The 16,067-nt window shown below is 37.9% G+C and overlaps 1 protein-coding gene across 11 annotated transcripts; it reads right to left on the bottom strand.

Annotated features, from left to right (window-relative positions):
• Positions 1–311: 311 nt before the first annotated feature.
• LOC123874650 (protein groucho-like) lies at positions 312–15,535 on the bottom strand. Of its 11 annotated transcripts, none has more exons than XM_045920141.1 (18): positions 15,106–15,535; positions 14,449–14,546; positions 13,418–13,481; positions 13,285–13,329; positions 12,219–12,356; positions 10,883–10,915; positions 7,780–7,908; positions 6,943–7,074; positions 6,440–6,568; positions 5,268–5,321; positions 4,791–4,910; positions 4,250–4,395; positions 3,542–3,803; positions 2,674–2,853; positions 2,148–2,226; positions 1,673–1,837; positions 962–1,161; positions 312–560 (listed from the first exon to the last, which is right to left on the bottom strand). In XM_045920141.1, the coding sequence occupies exons 1-18, from the start codon at positions 15,145–15,147 to the stop codon at positions 453–455; spliced, it is 2,124 nt and encodes a 707-aa protein (XP_045776097.1). In that variant the 5' UTR covers positions 15,148–15,535; the 3' UTR covers positions 312–452. The 11 variants fall into 11 exon arrangements, with proteins under 11 accessions (XP_045776097.1, XP_045776100.1, XP_045776101.1 ...); XM_045920144.1 differs by having other exon boundaries at positions 6,455–6,568; XM_045920145.1 differs by having other exon boundaries at positions 6,464–6,568.
• Between the last annotated feature and the right edge of the window lie 532 nt (positions 15,536–16,067).

Below are 16,067 nucleotides of genomic sequence, written 5' to 3'. Positions count from 1 at the left end.
CGATGCGAAAGTGTGTGTCTGTCTGTTGATTACACTTTTTCGTCGGCTAGCTTTTCACAGCCCTTCCGTTTAACCAATAACAGAGATAGCTGACGTCCCAGGGAAGGAAACAGGCTATTTTTTATCCTGTAAAATCAGTTTCCAATTTTTAAACACACTGACAAAGTCGTGGATATTACTGATTTAGTAGAGATAGCTTGCACCCCAGGCTACTTATCCTGGAAAAAGAGTTCCCATGGGATTTTTGAAAACCTAAGTCCACTCAGACGAAGACACAGACATGTAGTATATTATAACTAAAATAAAACTGCTTTTCATGTGATAGACCATTTATTTCGACCCACCGTCACACTCACATGGGTGTGACCTCCACACTGGAGAGTATGAACCCCATCTTTACCGCCTATTGAGATTTTCACTTCACTTATATCACTGCATTGCACTTCACTGTATCAGTACATTACTTCGTACACTGTCGCTTTCTTATCACCTGAACCTGTCACTATAAACTTATCGTCCGCCGATATATCACAACTGAGCACCGATGATGATTCTTTAGTCTGCAAACAAAAGATACAAAGTTTGCACTTATTTATATTTATGCTATTTTTTGGTGGGAGAGAACCAACCAAGCTGTTATGGCAAGTAGCTTAGCGTTGAAGCATGGTGGCGCTTTACAAACCTATAATGGGCAAACTGCCATACTATAGCTCTTCTAGATTATCCTGCATCATCACTACAAAGTGAGATTGCAGTCAAGGGTTTCTTTTAATTAACCCTAATTTAACCAATTTTGATAAAAGGGTTGGTTGCTAACAGAGTTAGCTTACATCCCGGGGAAGGACATAGGCTACTTTTTATCCCAGAAAATCAAATTCCCACGAGATTTTAAAAAAAAACCCCCTAAATCCACGCGGACGAAGGCGCGGGTATCATATAGATTTTAATATACGCTTGTTACCTGGAATATGCTAGCCCCGTAGGGTGTCCGCCACGCGTTGAGGAGGTTGTCTTTCCCGGTAGAGACGAACCACTTCCCCGCGGCCGCGAACCGCAGCGAGAGCACGCATGACTCGTGTAGCACCAACTGGTAGCGGTCAGGTTTGCCCGCGTGTAACACTTCCACGTGGGAGTTTTCCATGCCTACCGCTAGCCAGGAACCTGGGAAGCAAAAGTTAGTTATTTTTTAGCTATTCCTGTCACCACCAAATAAATATTCGATAAGTATTATACATATTGATATTTGTAATGATATGTTTTACTTTTATGCTTATTAATTTTACTTTGTGCACCATTCCGCGCTCTGGTCACTAAATCCGTACACAAAAGGTTGCCTATAAAAGAATACTATAGCAATAAGGCCGCCTTTGCACCATCTAGTATAGTTTCTTCCAATGTTTTCATTATATACGTTTGTGTGCAAGTTTTTTGAATAAATAAATATTGATCTTAGAAATACTATAACATTAACAAAATACCATAGAACATTAGCAAAACAAGAAATTGAGCACAAGTATCAACATTCACGTGCGGTTTTTTGATACCTTTCCTTCTAGTTTCTTTAGTTAGTTAGTTAGGTTCTTGCTAGTTTTCGTATCACCTTATATTGTCGAGACTACAAGTCTATCCATAACCTTGATCATCTGAACTTATACCTATAAGTGGAACTTACCAGTAGGACAGTATCCTAGCGAGAAGATCTGACTGTTGAAATCGTGCTGATGCAACTGCCTGCCTTCCCGTAAGTCCCAGGATCGCACCGTGTTGTCGAGGCCACCAGTCCATAGCCGCGTGCCGTCTGGACTTATGTCTATACACGATGCCCCGTCCGTGTGACCTAGAATAAATGAATGTGCCTTGTAAATCATTAGTTCCCAAAGTGGTCCAGGTGGACCCCCAGGGGTCATGTATGGACATTTAAAAAACAAAGATTTTTAGCTGTACTCTACTGCATTATAAAAGAAGGAACTGACTGACTAACTTATCAACATACAGCCTAAACCAGCTGGGGTCTAAAGATTGGAGATTTCGCATAAAGATTCTTTCTAGAGCATAGACCCCCCCCCCACTACAAAAGGGTTTCCAGAAATTCTACCTGAGCGAAACCAGGGCAGACATGCTAGTTAGTTGTGTCATAATAATCTTACCTTGGAATTGCCTAACTAACGTTTGATTGTGGAGATCCCATACCGCTATATTGCCATCTGAACAGCAACTGAAGCATACCTGGAATTTTTAGTTTTACAATATTATTTTGGGGACTCAAAACTGAAATTCTTTGAACATGATAAGGGAAAAAATATTAAGTGAAACAGGAAACACCCATTCCCATACTCTTAGGCTGAGATCTATAGAGCGTACTTTGACTTTGCTCAGACTTAAGTTTCATTCAAACGAGACAGATTTATGCCAGCGATATAACGCTGTCTCGTTTTAACAGTGTCTTAAATCTGAGCAAAGTCAAACTGATCTCAACCTTAGAAGACTAAAATGCGGAAGGATTTGGTCGGAAAGAGATAGAAAGAGAGGACACACGCGGAGAGAGAAAGAGAGACTACACACGCAAAGAAAGAGAAAATACAGGGAGGGAGAAGATAAAAAGAGAGACAGAGATAGGACTTAGAAAGAGGTAATGGAAAGGGGTGTCAACAATGAGCGATGGATATTGATTACCTTGGAATCTGGACTGATAGCGAGAGCATAACACGCGGGCGCGGACGAGGTTAGTTCTGCTCGCATTCTCGGAGTGGGTGATGATAGGTCCCATATTGACAAGTTGGATGCTTCACCACCCACTAATAATGTCCGACCATCCGGTAGTAACTTCACTGATCTTATGTAGTTATCCCTTTGCTGGAAAGAACAAATCAAAGTTAGTAAAGGCTTAGATCCACAACATTGTGGTCGCATGCTCACAACAGTTTTTCTAACAAAACGTCGAGGCATCAACGTCACTGGCAGGCAGCAAATTTTAGCGCATTTGACGCAGGTAGCCCTATTTTTCTGATTCCATGTCACCATAGCCTAATATTTTGACATGAAGTAGATTCAGCATCGAACCGATAGTTCCCTCACTCTAGTTCACTCTGTTGCCACGGCAACGAGGTCAACGCAAATAGAAAGTTGCCGTCACCTAGATACGCAAAGTTACTTACGTCCGATAAAAGATCTGGGTCACTCTCAATTCATGCCTGAAGATGTTTTACTATAAAAAAAAATGTATGAAGGCTGCGGAAACATTGCCGACACCGATTGCTCTGTCTATATGACTCCTCAAATGACTGTATGAAGTGCTTATTTCTTTAGGGTGTCTATATGACTCCTCGAATGACTGTATGAAGTACTTATTTCTTTAGGGTAAAGATGAACCGCGAGTGTAGTAAGACAGCCTGAGATTTCAATATCCAGCTGCGACAACAGCTCTAGCGTGGTTGGAGAGCCTGGGTTGGTGATGTCCCACAGTTCGACGCAGCCCTTCCTCTCGGTGTAGGCGTGCCTCGCACTGTTGTCCAGCGGTATAATACCTCTGGACTCGACTTACCAAACAATCCAGCTGCGACAACGGCTCTAGCGTGGTGGGCGAGCCTGGGTTGGTGATGTCCCACAGTTTGACGCAGCCCTTGCCCCCGGTGTAGGCGTGCCTCGCGCTGTTGCTCAGCGACAACGCCACGGCACACACTACCTCCCCGTGCGGCAACGCGGCCACGACTCGCGCGCCCCGCGGGATCCCTGGCCCCACTAGCGCGTCCGCTGGGAACGGCACGGGTTGGAGCGGACCGCCGCATGTGTGGTACGAATACGCACTGGAAATAACATTTTTTTTTAAAGAAAAAGTGTTTATTTGGAGCCACAGATAGTATAGATAAATAACAATATAGTGACTCAAAATAAGATGGTGGTGTATAGTACCAAAATAGACCCAACTCAGCATTTACTGTGTCTGTGGAAAAAATCCGAAAACCGTGACTTTGTGGTTACATCTCAAAAAATAAAAAAATAAAATGTGTTTCAATTTTCAAAGCAAGATAACTATACCAAGTGAAGTATCATATGAAAGGGCTTTACTTGTACATTCTAAAACAGATTTTTATTTTATGCATAATAGTTCTTGATTTATCGTGCAAAATGTCGGAAAAAATACCAGATACGGAACCCTCGGTGTACGAGTCTGACTCGCACATGGCCGGTTTTTCTTTGTTCTTGTTTTGTGTGTAATAAAGTTTTCCATCTAGATATATTTGCTGCTTACGGTTTAGCGGGCGGCATGCCGTTCGTCCGGGCCATGGATCCGTCATAGGGCAAGGGAGGTCTATTGTACCCCGCGTAGGCTGGAAACGCGTACCGCCCCGTGGGCGTGGGCGCGCGGTTTTTTGACCCTGGCGTACCGGGCTTTTCCTGAAAACCATAATGATTGACGAAAATTACAGTACGAATATTATGCGACTCTAAATCAAATCCCGTAACTTTCAAAACTTTAAGGTTACACAGGTGCAAAGATTTATGCACAAATCTTTGAGCAGGTGTAACTTTGAAACTACACTTTTTTACATAAATTGGACTAAGAATTGGGATTTATTTATCAATGAACATAGTGCATAAAATATAATTAAATATCCAATATGTTTTGCTATCCAATCCAAAACAGTTTATCACACACATAAAGTTTGTTTCTAAAACATTTCTTTAGATTGGATGTCTAAATGAGAACCAAATTACGTTTGTATGGGAAGCGCTAGAGAGTGCGCTAGAAGGAAGCTACATCTCTTTAAGAATTCTGAAATAATACTAACGTCTTTTGAACTTTTAGGTGTGGAGCGACTGGATGAAGAGCCAGATCTCGAGGGCGGCCGCGGGCCGTTCTCAGTCCTCTCGCCAGCTTCCGTCCTCACACTTGGAGATCCTCTTTCCTCCTGAAAGAATTTCAGACGTTATTGACTAAATATGGTGGTGTCTATGTTTGTAAAGGATTTAAGATTTCAAAAATATTGAGTGTTTCTGAAAAGGATTTTAGACCTTCTTAACTACAAATATTGTTGTTTTTTATTTCGTTCTGGAATAATTCAAAGTTCCAAGTTACAACAGGTTGGACCATTTAGGTTCTTGGCATGACATTACAAATAAATTCAGGTTTGGGGCACATTGGTTGGATGGTTTTAAGGGTGGTTGCAAGTTTATAACAGACAGTGTTTTATATATTAGAATAGAACCATTTCTGTAAATAAATTATCAAAGAAATTCCTTAATTAATAATAATATCTATAATTTACCTCATTCGCCACATCAACAACTAGGTCCTGGTCGCTTTTCTCAGCATCACTGTCCTAGAATTTGACGTTATTTTTAAAATGGGTCATCAATATTGATTAACTTTTTTATCTTAAATCTAGCAATCTAGTGATCACAGCGATAAAAATGAAGCAACAATAATGGAGTGTATTGAAAAGCGTAAATCTCAAGCTCTGGAATTTGGTGGCGAATTGTTGGACAACATATTTTTAAAATGTTAAGTACAACTAAAAACTACAAATACAACACATATCCATACTAATATTATAAATGCGAAAGTGCGTCTGTCTGTCTGCTACCTTTTCACGGCCCAACAGTTTAACCGATTCTGAGGCGTACAGGGCTAGCTTCCCGGGAGCGGAAATAGGCTACTTTTTATTCCGGAAAATCAAAGAGTTCCCACGGAATTCCTAAAAACCCATCCGCTTAACCGATTTGTATGAAATTTGGTACCGAGGTGGCTTGCGTCCCTGTAATTGACATAGGCATTTTATACCGGAAAATCAAACAGTTCCCACCGGATCTTTAAAAACCCAAATCCACGCGGACGAAGTCGCGGGCATCCTCTAGTATTACATACATTTTTATGCTTAACAACCTGTTATCTTATAGTCCACTCATTTTCATGTTAGCTACTTTTTGCTTCAAGTCTGAGACTGTTGCCTACATAGTCATTCAAAGACAAAAAATTGTTTATCTACATAGTTTTTTTTTAAACTTTCATTCATAAATTCTATTGACATAACACTATGCTAAGACACTGGTAGACATGTCAGCTCTTCCAGTGGCGATGTTAACTAAGTTTCGTAACAGACAGACTAACGTGGCCGACTTTTTCCTTCCGTCGCTTCACATCCAAAGCTTCAGGCTCAATGGGCGACCGCGGCCGTTAACCAAACCCATCCTAACCTAACCCTAACCCATCCAAACCAAACTCTAACCCATCCTAACCAAGTTCTAATCTCTGGTATTGGTCAAACCGAACTATTGATCTTTGCTAACTACGATTAATCGACTTTCAGGAGACATTTCTTTCAATAAATACCGTTAGTATGTAAAGTATCAGTTTTTTTTTTAATTTTACACATGTGCCCAACAAGTAGCCACCGGTGACCACACAACAAGCGGCGCGGAGTAGGGAAGCGACACATACACTACACAGACTCACATGGCCGACCTTCTCCTCCTTCCGTCTCTTGGCGTCTAAAGCTTCCGGCTCATTGGGCGACCGCGGCCGGTACTTCTGTTCGCGCTCGTGCGGTGACACTGAGCGTCTTTGTTGCTAGATATAAAGATAAATTTTATTTGCAATATATTGTGAACTTTTAAAAAACAAACACAGGATTAAAAAAAACATACTTTTTATGGTATCTTAACAGTAATCATCAATACTATCACGAACTGACATTTTATTAGCATGATGATTGTCTTAACTTTTTCAAAAATTGACCAATATTTTTTGTAGAAAAAGAGGTTTTAATGATTCCAGTTAGGAATCAGAAATTTCAATAATAAATGTTTAGAAAAGATTTCCATTCGTATGGGAACTGAAGCCAGCTCACAAAGTCTTTTTTAGTGGTAAATTGTTTTGACGATTCGAAAGCACTTGTGAAAGTTTACTTGAATAAAAATATGCTTATTCTATTCTATTCTTACCTGCTGGTTCATTGCTCGGGAGGAGATCCGGTCATCTTCCCGAGGGGGAGGTTGTCCGGGTAAAAGGGGTGGAGGGGCAGGCCCGCCCGGTAACACGGGCGGCTTTATATCCGAGGGGGGAGGCAGTTCCACCTGATGGTACATAAAGAAACCCTTCAAAGAAATAAAATACATTTTAAATACATACATATAATTTTCAAACCAATATCCATACTTATTAATATTATAAATGCGAATATGTCTGTCTGCCTGTCTGCTAGCTTTTCAGGGCCCATCCGTTTAACCGATTTATATGGAATTTGGTACATAGGTAGCTTGGAACTGACATAGACAACTTTTTATACCGGAAAAACAAAGGGATTTTCAAAAACCAAAATCCACGCGGACGAAGTCGCGGGCCTCATCTAGTTATCTATACACTATTAAACTCACTCCAGCAATGTGCGAGACAGCAATTACTTTTATACACGGTATAATGTTGTATATCAAATCGTTTTCGAATCTAATCGACAAAACCAACCGCAGAGTTTCTTGATTCTTCTTCTCGGTAGGAAAGGCAATTCAAACCAGTGGTAGATGCATTTGACGGTTCAGAAATACTTCTTTTTAATTGCATAAAAATTATTTCTATTCCGGGTTTGCGTTGCGCGTGAATCAATTAATCTGGATGTCAAAGTTAAAATCAAAGTCATTTATTCCACTGTACGCTTCTTGATTTTCTATAATATTGTTGAATTTAACAACTACAGTGGAGCAATAGTGATAAATTACGTGAACTTAAAACTAAAGCTACGAGGGTTCCAAACGCGCCCTCGAAGACCCCTCTATTTTTTATACCTTATGCGCAGGCGGTGGAAGGTGTGGGGCCGGTGGGGGCCCCGCGCTGGGGAAGAGAAGGCCCCCTGCGCCCAACAAGGCCCCAGCACCAACTCCATGCGGCAAACCGGCTGACGCGTGGATCTGTTGCTACGACAACACAAAATCTAGATAAGACATGAGAATATTTAAAAAAAATCTATACAAAAATTGAAAAAAGTTCATCGTGTACTGTTAACAAAAATAATTGTATAAGTAAAAAGTCCCTACTTAAATTGCCGACATAGTTAAATGCCCGGCAGAAAAGATAACACATCAAACTTTCGAACAGACAACAAAGTGATCCTATAAGGATTCCGATTTACCTTTTGAGGTAGGGAACCCTAAAAATGACGAAAAAAGTCCGGGATCCCGGTATTGGAAGCCCTAGTCTCATCGCTACCCCAGCGCGACGCTGCGAGGTCATCCATCACACGCATCGTACGCGAGACAGTACGATAAATGGATAATGTGTCATATTGACGTATCATTATTGATGTATGACAGTTTCAGGTTAGGCTTGCCAAGACAAGGGATCTATTAAAATAATTTAAATGATGTCACGGTCAATGTTATTTTAATAATCTCAAAAACTGGTCAAGTGCGAGTCAGACTCGCGCACCGAGGGTTCCGTACTCAGGTATTTTTTCCGACATTTTGCGCGATATATCAAAAACTATAATGCGTAAAAATAAATTAAAAATCTGTTTTAAAATGTACAGGTAAAGAAAGCCTTTACATATCATATGTACCCCACTTGGTGAATATTACTTTGAAAATTGAAACATATTATGTCTTTTTTGTGATTTAACCACAAATTCACGGTTTTCCGATTTTTCCGTTACTTGTGGTATACCGTATAAGACCTACCTATCTGCCAAATTTCATGATTCCAGATTAACGGGAAGTAACCTATAGGTTTTCTTGACAGACAGACAGTCACACAGACAGACAGACAGACACCAAAGTGATCTTATAAGGGTTCCGTTTTTTCTTTTGAGGTACGGAACCCTAAAAATTGACTTACCAAGCGGTATTGTACGTTAAAATAATAAAATCCTTATCAAAAGGTGCTACTTATCAATCGACCGATATGTATTTCGACATCTAAACAATAAACATGCAAGTAGGTATTGTAAATGATATCACAAAACATGTGCAAAATAAGCAATAAATTCATGAGTTATTGGTGCTTAAAAACCTAATGAAATGTGAAGTTTGAAACTATAAACTTTCCTATTACATTTTATAAACAATGGCAAAATAAACTGATTAAACTTTTAATTATGTAGTTACTTAGTATCAGTAACTACAAAATTAAAATTTTAATGAAACGTGATAGGAAACAATCAATTTATTGAATTAATTTTTTTTTCTCTCTCGTCTGGCTTTACAAAAATTAGCCAATGTCAAGTTTGTAGTTATTTGTAACAAGTTAGTGGACCCCGTCTGTGCCGGCGCACGCCGACGTACGCACGGCACCCCCTTAGAGCACTTTCCAGTCAGTTTTAACAAGAAAAACACTCTAAAAGGCAGAGCACGCCCGCCAGCTAGCACCAACACAGACGAAGTCCTGAATTAAAATTGTTTATAATTCTGTTGTAGTTCGAAATTATCCAAAAATGACTGACAAAGGCTACTTTTTATTGCGGAAAATCAGAGTTCCCTCAGGATTTTAAAAACCTAAATCCACGCGGACCAAGTTGCGGGCATCATCCAGTCAATAATAATGTGTGTTAGTCATACTTCTTATCAAATAATTACAAATGTAATACATATTTTACTAAAAGCAAACATAGTATACTTAAAACTCGCATCATCATTTCATTACCATTTTACAGTAGACGTCATAAAAATGTGTAAACATGAATAACATTTATCTAATCTAAACAATATCTAAACAGTAAAAACTTCTATTAAGAGGGGTTTCTCCGTCACTCGCTTCATACAAACGTAGTTCCAATTTCATTTGAATATTAAGCAACCAAAGTCCATGAAATTTTGCAGACATATTCTAGAAACTAATATCTATGTCTGTGGTTTTCCAGATTTCTGTTAAAATATTCGGTTTCAAAGTTACGGGGTCTATAAATTTTCATACAAATCTTTGAGCCCCTGTAATTTTAAAACTACTTACATAATTTTAGAAAAATCTAAAACACCACAGACACAGATATTAGTTTCTAGAATATGTCTGTAAATTTTCATGGACTTTGGTTGCTTAATATTCAAATGAAATTGGAACTACGATTGTATGAAGCGAGTGACGGAGAGAGCTCTGTTAATCTAAGTTCTATACCATACTAAAAACATTGAAAAATAAAATAATGTGCCCTCAGCCAATAGTGTAAAATTTTAAGTCACTGGTGAGGATGTTATCTGTCAATCTGTACGTACAACAAAATCACAATATAGTGTGGCAAATTCTGTTGTATACAATCTCAAAATAAAACTTATTTGACTGGTCTACATCTAGTGCTATCCTTTTCCATAGGGAGCATTATGAAAGGGACAACAATACATTAAGACCTTTCATTTTAGCTGCAACACAATTATCACACTAATATTATAAAGGCGAAAGTTTGTGTGTGTGTATGTTTGTTACTCCATCACGCAAAAACCACTGGACGGATTTGGCTGAAATTCGGAATGGAGATAGACAATATCCTGGACTAGCACATAGGCTACTTCTTATCCCGGAAAACCAAAGAGTTCCCACAGGATTTCAAAAAACCTAAATCCACGAGGACGAAGTCGCTGGCGTCAGCTAGTATAAACTAAAATTACAGGTCTAAAGGTATTGCTATTGCTTCCATAATGCTTCCTGTGAAATAACTAAAAAAGAATAACACTTGAGCTGTCAATTTGTTAAGAGAATGTTTCCAACAGAAGTAGTCACATTTCCATATAACAATGACATTTCTCACTAGTGCAATCTAGCGAGTACAGAGTTGATGTAAGGATGAACCATTAGTCACGCAAAATAATACACTAAAGACTCTTTAAAACAAGGTGATAAAAAAGGATTGTTAATCACAAACAACAAAATAAATACCAAGCACAACAATGTATTGTTGTAACTTACAAGCAGTTGCTGGAGGCCGTGTTGTTGTTGTTGCTGTGGACAACATTAAATAAATGTTGCTGAATTACTACTATTTTTGTTGTCTATTGTTAATATGAAAATATGGCCAATTCTGTTGAATACAATCTGTAAACTAAACTAAAACGACAGTTCTGAATAAATTGCAGTTTCTTTTATTCCCATCAGAAAGGGATAGCACTTGATTAAAGTTGAAATCTATAGAGCGCACTTTGACTTTGTTTAGACTTAAGTTTCAGTTAAAACGAGACAGATTTATGCCAACGGTATAACGCTGTCTCGTTTTAATAGTGTCTTAAGTCTGAGCAAAGTCAAAGTGCACTCTATTGATCTCAGCTTTAGACCTATCAATTTAGTTTAGTTTAGAGACTGATAGTATACAACAAAATTAACCACTATTATATTTTATTATTATATTTAGTCAAAATATGTATAATCAAAATGATTGAAGTGTATTTAGGGCAGTTATTTGGTTTATTAGTAAAATAGCCTACTATTAGTAAGTATAATATGTAAATAGATATTTTTCTGGCAGCAGCAGGCTTGACTACAATAAAATAAGACTTTGTTTGATAATAATCTACCTCGATGATAAACCATAATGCTGTATAAAAAATATCTAACGCTAACCTGACTTTTAGCACAGAGTAAGGATTATGATATTACATACAGAGGTTCGATGAGGCAGAGTAGTAGCAATCATGCGGTAAATGCGGGACAAAGGAACGATTCGAACTGGCCTATGCACGTAGTTAGGGACCTATGTTAAAACGTCGAACTACGTTCTCTTTATAGTGTGATTGGGCCAACTTTCCAACTCTAAGCTGATACTGAGATTTTCTTCACAGAAAAACCTAATAGCGTTCTTATTCAACACAAAAGTTTTTTTTTTAAATCTTTATTTATTTTAAAGAACTTGTATACAATGTGTATATGTCAGTTCTGTAGCACTTAAACCTACATTAAACAAATTAACAATCGACTTAATCAAATTTTATAAAACCTACTACTAATCTATATTCTATCTCTAACTTAAACATTTTATATACTACCTAAACTATTTTTCGTTCGGAACCTACTAGACTAGCAAGTCAATAAATTGCTCATATAAACTTTAGTATTAATTTAAACATCTCCACTTTATTGTGATCCCGGAATATAATTCCTTTAAAACTGATGTTATCGTGCGAACCAACATCAAGCATAGTCAGTCAGTCAGATAATTCCTTTTTTAAATTTTTTTACCGAAAATTACTTGGCCAACTTTGGCAGTAATCAAAGTGAAAGAGAGACTAGGCCATGGCAGTGCTGGACTTACCCCGATAATAGCATTAAGTTCAGACATAGTGACCTGCTTAGCTCTGTCCACGGCCGCCGCCACCTGCTGCTGGTGCTCGCCCGCCAGGAACGGCAGCACCTGCCCGATGATGGCGCTCAGGCGCTTCGCTATTTCCGTCTACAATGGAATTAGCGAGATAGGTATCACACTAATATTATAAAGGCGAAAGTTTGTATGTATGTGTGTGTGTGTGTGTGTGTGTATGTTTGTTACTCCTTCACGCAAAAACTACTGGACGGATTTGGCTGAAAATCGGAATGGAGATAGATAATATCCTGGATTAGCACATAGGCTACTTTTTATCCCGGAAAACCAAAGAGTTCCCACGGGATTTCGAAAAACCTAAATCCACGCGGGCGAAGTCGCGGGCATCGGCTAGTTAATTAATATTATCAACTAGCAGAATAGCTGATGCCCGCGACTTCGCGTGGATTTAGATTTTTAAAGATCCCGTGGGAACTGTTTATATTCCGGGATAAAATGCCTATGTCATAATTGACATAGGAATTTTATCCCGAAAAATCAAAGAGTTCCTACGGGATTCGCAAAAACCCATCCGCTTAACTGATTTGTATGAAATTTGGTACCAAGGTATCTTGCGTCCCTGTTATTGACATGGGCAACTTTTTATCCCGGAAAATCAAGCAGTTCCCACAGGATCTTAAAAAACCTAAATCCACGCGGACGAAGTCGCGGGCATCCTCTAGTATTTAATAAAAACATACATATTACATACATAAACAGCTAAAATCAAACCCCTTCCTTTTGGCTTCGCCATAGTCAGATAAAATTAGGTAAAAGTTTATATGAATGTCTGTCATATTACAAGTTATATTCCTGAAAATTCATATTTTGGTTTTCGGTTAAAACTGAAGAAATATGTTGTTCACGGTTTTTTGGAAATGCCACCCCCAAATGGGTTAAGTAGGGGTTGAAAGTTTATATAAAACTTTGAGACAGACTTGTTTTTAAGTCTGAGCAAATCAAAGTACACTCTATAGATCTGTCTAACTCTTAGTCAGGTAATAAATGTAAATGAACTCACTTGTTTATGCATCTCGACATTAAGGCCATAAGACATTTCATAATACTGAAAAAGAAAGGACATAATTAGCTAAAATTATATTATTATATTCAGTTGCAATAAAAAAGCGATTTTCAAAAATCTATTTAGGTACCATAACGTAGTGCCTTTGCATTTCAGTTTTCTCACTGGCTAATTTTTCACACTCTAATTTTAATCTGCAACAAAACAAGGGTAAATTAAAACTTTATAACACCCCCGACAAGTGAAGGTTACAGTAACTAGAAAAAAGCTGGTAACTTTCAAATGGCTGAACCGGTTTTCTTGGATTATAGCTAAGAACACTTTCGATCAAGCCACCTTTCAAACAAAAAATTAAATTAAAATCGGCTCATTAGTTTAGGAGCTACGATGCCACAGACAGATACACAGATACACAAGTCAAACTTATAACACCCCTCTTTTTGGGTCGGGGGTTAAAAAAAGAGCTCTGTTAAAAGTCAGCTTTATTTTCATGATCTTACAAAATATAGAGACAAAGTTTTTTTTTTAATTTGTAGACTAGCACTTGCCTGCAAGCCCCTGGCAAGTGATAAGTGCACATGTACAACCGACAGCTATTCCTTAGTGTGGAACAGAAACTCAGGAAGTAGAAAGTGATGATGCAGCCTAAGATGGAACACACTTGCATAAAATATGCCTATTCACTCCTGCCTATATTAATAGTGGAGGGGAAAACTGATGCCAGAAGAGTGCTCAATATCCTAGCAGTTCAAATTAGAAATGAGGAAGTGAATCGCTTCATATGTGTTGGAGGAACTGTGGTAACATAAGCCAATCAAAAGTTAATAAAAGCTGAGTAAAAGAATAAAGTTGTAAGTAATTAAGCAACTATTTAATGTACTGCCACCTTTCACATGCACACAGTTTTTACAGTTTTTTACAAGATATATTTAAGAGAGTGTGCTAAAGAACTATTTGACGTAGTTCCCCCCTCGCCATTTTACAACCGAACCACTAGGCATAACCAAGGTCTGCATCCCTACAAAGTCGAAATCCCATAGACCTGTGGGTACAAAGTGATTTGCTTCCTCGTTTCTGATACGCTCTGCTAGAATATGGAATGCCTTATTTAGACTTTGGAATGCAGTTTTCATTGTTAGTAGACAAGAAAATATAACTCACGTGTGATACTGTGCTTGTAAAAAGTTAAATTCCTCTTTAATACGCTCTAAAGTGTCCGCTATAGTGAACTTTATAGGTCCACCTGAAGGCTGGGGACCCTGAAAACAATCATAAAATATTTTAGCATTTAAACTATTGTGAGTGATTTCCATTACCATAGATATAGATTATTACCGCTATTATTATACTCTAGAAGTAATATTGTAGAAACTAGTCAGGGTTACGGCAACTAAACACATGAGCTAAACCCATAATCATCTATATTTATAATCATAAAATAGAAATTTTTATTTAAATAATAGAAAGTTCACAAAAACAAGCATCTTGTTAAAATGAAACAAACTTACAAAAAAAACTTACTGGCCTTAAGGTAAAAGAATAAAAGAAAGTGTTTTAAGTATGTGAAGTTGAGCATTAACACAATTAAATGTGAAAGTGTATTTGTATGTCTGTAACTTTTCAAAGTCTCTGCTGAACCAATCTTGACAAAATTTGGGACAGAGACAGCTCGCATCCTGGAGGCAGACATAGGATAAGTTTTATCCAAAATTTCAAAAAAAAATCTAAATATCTATCCCACAGATTTAAAAAATATAAATTCACGCGGATAAAGTCGCGGGCATCAAATAGTATTAAGTATTTAAAAAAATCACAAACCCTCACAGAACCCGACGGGTGCCGCGTCGGCGTTGGATACATCTTGTAACTTATTTAAATAAAGTTTATATCCCACACAATCAAATAAAGTTCTCTTTAGATCCATACAAAACTAACACTGACGGCACCATTTCCACCTTCTCAGCCTCTGCTATAAAACACGTACGGGAAACCCGCGGCTAAGCTCTAAGAACAATGATATGCATAAACTTTGTCTCAAAACTTTTGAATTACAGCACATTATCTTGACATACACCACTTTTACTACAATCAGCACCTGCTGTGTTAAATCTTACAAAATATTATGATAAAAGATGTGAAACAATATACAAGCAGCAAGCAACAGTTATCTATCTTGGAATTCTTTAACCATAAATCCACGCCGCAGTTTTGTAGCCTGTCAAATCCATCAAACCCATCCATCATTCGTTCACTCAGCAAAGGTCAAAAATTCGAGAAGCAATAGGTAAATTAAAAATAAAATAACATAGTCTATGGTCTATGGTTACTGTAACGGTTATGGCGGCGCCACATGCTTGCGACAAACAGAAAACATTTGTGCAAGTTTCATCTCGCCGAGAATATAAAAGTGTTACTGGCAACATTGAAAAAATATGTCAAATAGACATTGTCGTGTCTACAGTATTAAGGTGGTCATACACGACAAAATTATAGAAGTTAAAAAAATTGGATAAAGTTAAGTTTATTATTAATGCTTTTAGATCAGGATCACAAGGAATTTGATAAACATAATAATGTCTTACAAAGGGCTGATTCACAATCGCCAAATATATTTTATCTGAGGAATTTTGAGGTTTTGACTGATTTCCTTTGGATTTCCTTCACAAAAACTGTCAAAATCGCTTTATTCCTCAGATAAAAGTTATTTGATAATTGATAAATCGGCCCTTAAAAAAAATCCGAATATAAGTAATATAGTGTAGTTTCTTTTTAAGTCTTTT

The sequence above is a fragment of the Maniola jurtina genome, chromosome 18, assembly GCF_905333055.1.
Source record: "Maniola jurtina chromosome 18, ilManJurt1.1, whole genome shotgun sequence".
Classification (NCBI taxonomy): domain Eukaryota; kingdom Metazoa; phylum Arthropoda; class Insecta; order Lepidoptera; family Nymphalidae; genus Maniola; species Maniola jurtina.
The sequence above is the reverse complement of the archived record's forward strand: the minus strand, read 5'-3'. Positions and strand labels throughout refer to the sequence as shown.